The sequence below is a fragment of the Propithecus coquereli genome, unplaced genomic scaffold, assembly GCF_000956105.1.
Source record: "Propithecus coquereli isolate 6110/MARCELLA unplaced genomic scaffold, Pcoq_1.0 Scaffold456, whole genome shotgun sequence".
NCBI classification, from domain to species: domain Eukaryota; kingdom Metazoa; phylum Chordata; class Mammalia; order Primates; family Indriidae; genus Propithecus; species Propithecus coquereli.
The window spans coordinates 249,750-250,884 of NW_012150352.1; the positions used below are offsets into that span (position 1 = coordinate 249,750).

Below are 1,135 nucleotides of genomic sequence, written 5' to 3' on the forward strand. Positions count from 1 at the left end.
GCTTGCCACTTATTAACTTGTTGTGCCGTAAGCATATATATTTTTTGTTTTAGAGGAATTCCAGGGAAGAAGTGTGGTACAATCATACTTACAGCAGAGGAATTAAACTGTTGCAGGGTAAGTAAATATTTCTTTGATTTAAGAAAATATTTGTGATACTTCTTTGAAGTGCTATTTCTGTAACTATACTTAAATAATTAATTTTCAAGTAATTTTAGCAAAAGGGTTATACAGTTCTATAATCTGCAAAATATCCCTTTAGATACTTAGCACTTTGACCAGAGATTATATGTATTTCATAGTCTGAAAAGGATGATGAATTATTTTAACAATCTTTTTAAAGAATTGAAAGTATTAAGCTAAAACTTAATATTGACATTGTTTTTTAAGCAGTAGTGTAATGAATTGCAGTTATACCAATCAGTTCAATTTCTACAAAAATTTTTAAGATTTATGGGTTAATTCCAAAGGAATATTTGTAGTCACTTGAGTTTAGCCATTTGTATAACATACTTTCCACTGATTTTCTAATTGAATTCCTCCAGAATTTATATTGGTTTCATGTTTTGTTAGCTTGGGAAGCCCATATTTGAAGGAAGAACAAGCTGTCACTCCAACTAGGAACATGACTGCATAGAGTGCATATCTGTATTTTTAGAAAATTGCTATTTTTGGTTGTGATTTACTAATAAACCCATTGACTCATGTTCGATGATTTCACTGTCAGTAAGAAATGAGGTGATAGCTGTGACACTCCATGTTGGAAGTGTCACAGCTGGCCACAGTGATGGCTTGCTGAATCTGAAGTCAGTATTGTCTGTTTAATGTGGTCCGGTGGATCTCTGGGAATTGTTATTTCCGGAGGAAAAAAGTTTGTCCTAGATTATACCTCTAGGGCTCTTTACTTTTAATTGCTTGATGATGTTAGGAACAGTAGCTTTCCCCAAATACCAAAACCTTAAAACTTTGACATTGGCCATACTTTTTATATAGAGAGAGCTATAGTTTATTTTGTTATCTCAAGAGGTTTTCTTTTTTAATTTTAGATAAATACCGTGGCTTTATTTACATCCTATATTTTGGGCACAATATGGTCAGAAAACCATATGATACTCTTTTGCCAGCAAATGATAGA

General features: G+C 32.2%; 1 protein-coding gene across 1 annotated transcript in view; it reads left to right on the forward strand.

Annotated features, from left to right (window-relative positions):
- CPNE8 (copine VIII) overlaps positions 1-1,135 on the forward strand; it is a 247,662-nt gene that overhangs the window by 95,147 nt on the left and 151,380 nt on the right. The window contains exon 7 of the mRNA XM_012654995.1: positions 54-117. Coding sequence (XP_012510449.1) covers positions 54-117 — 64 coding nt within the window. The remainder of the gene's footprint in view (positions 1-53; positions 118-1,135) is intronic.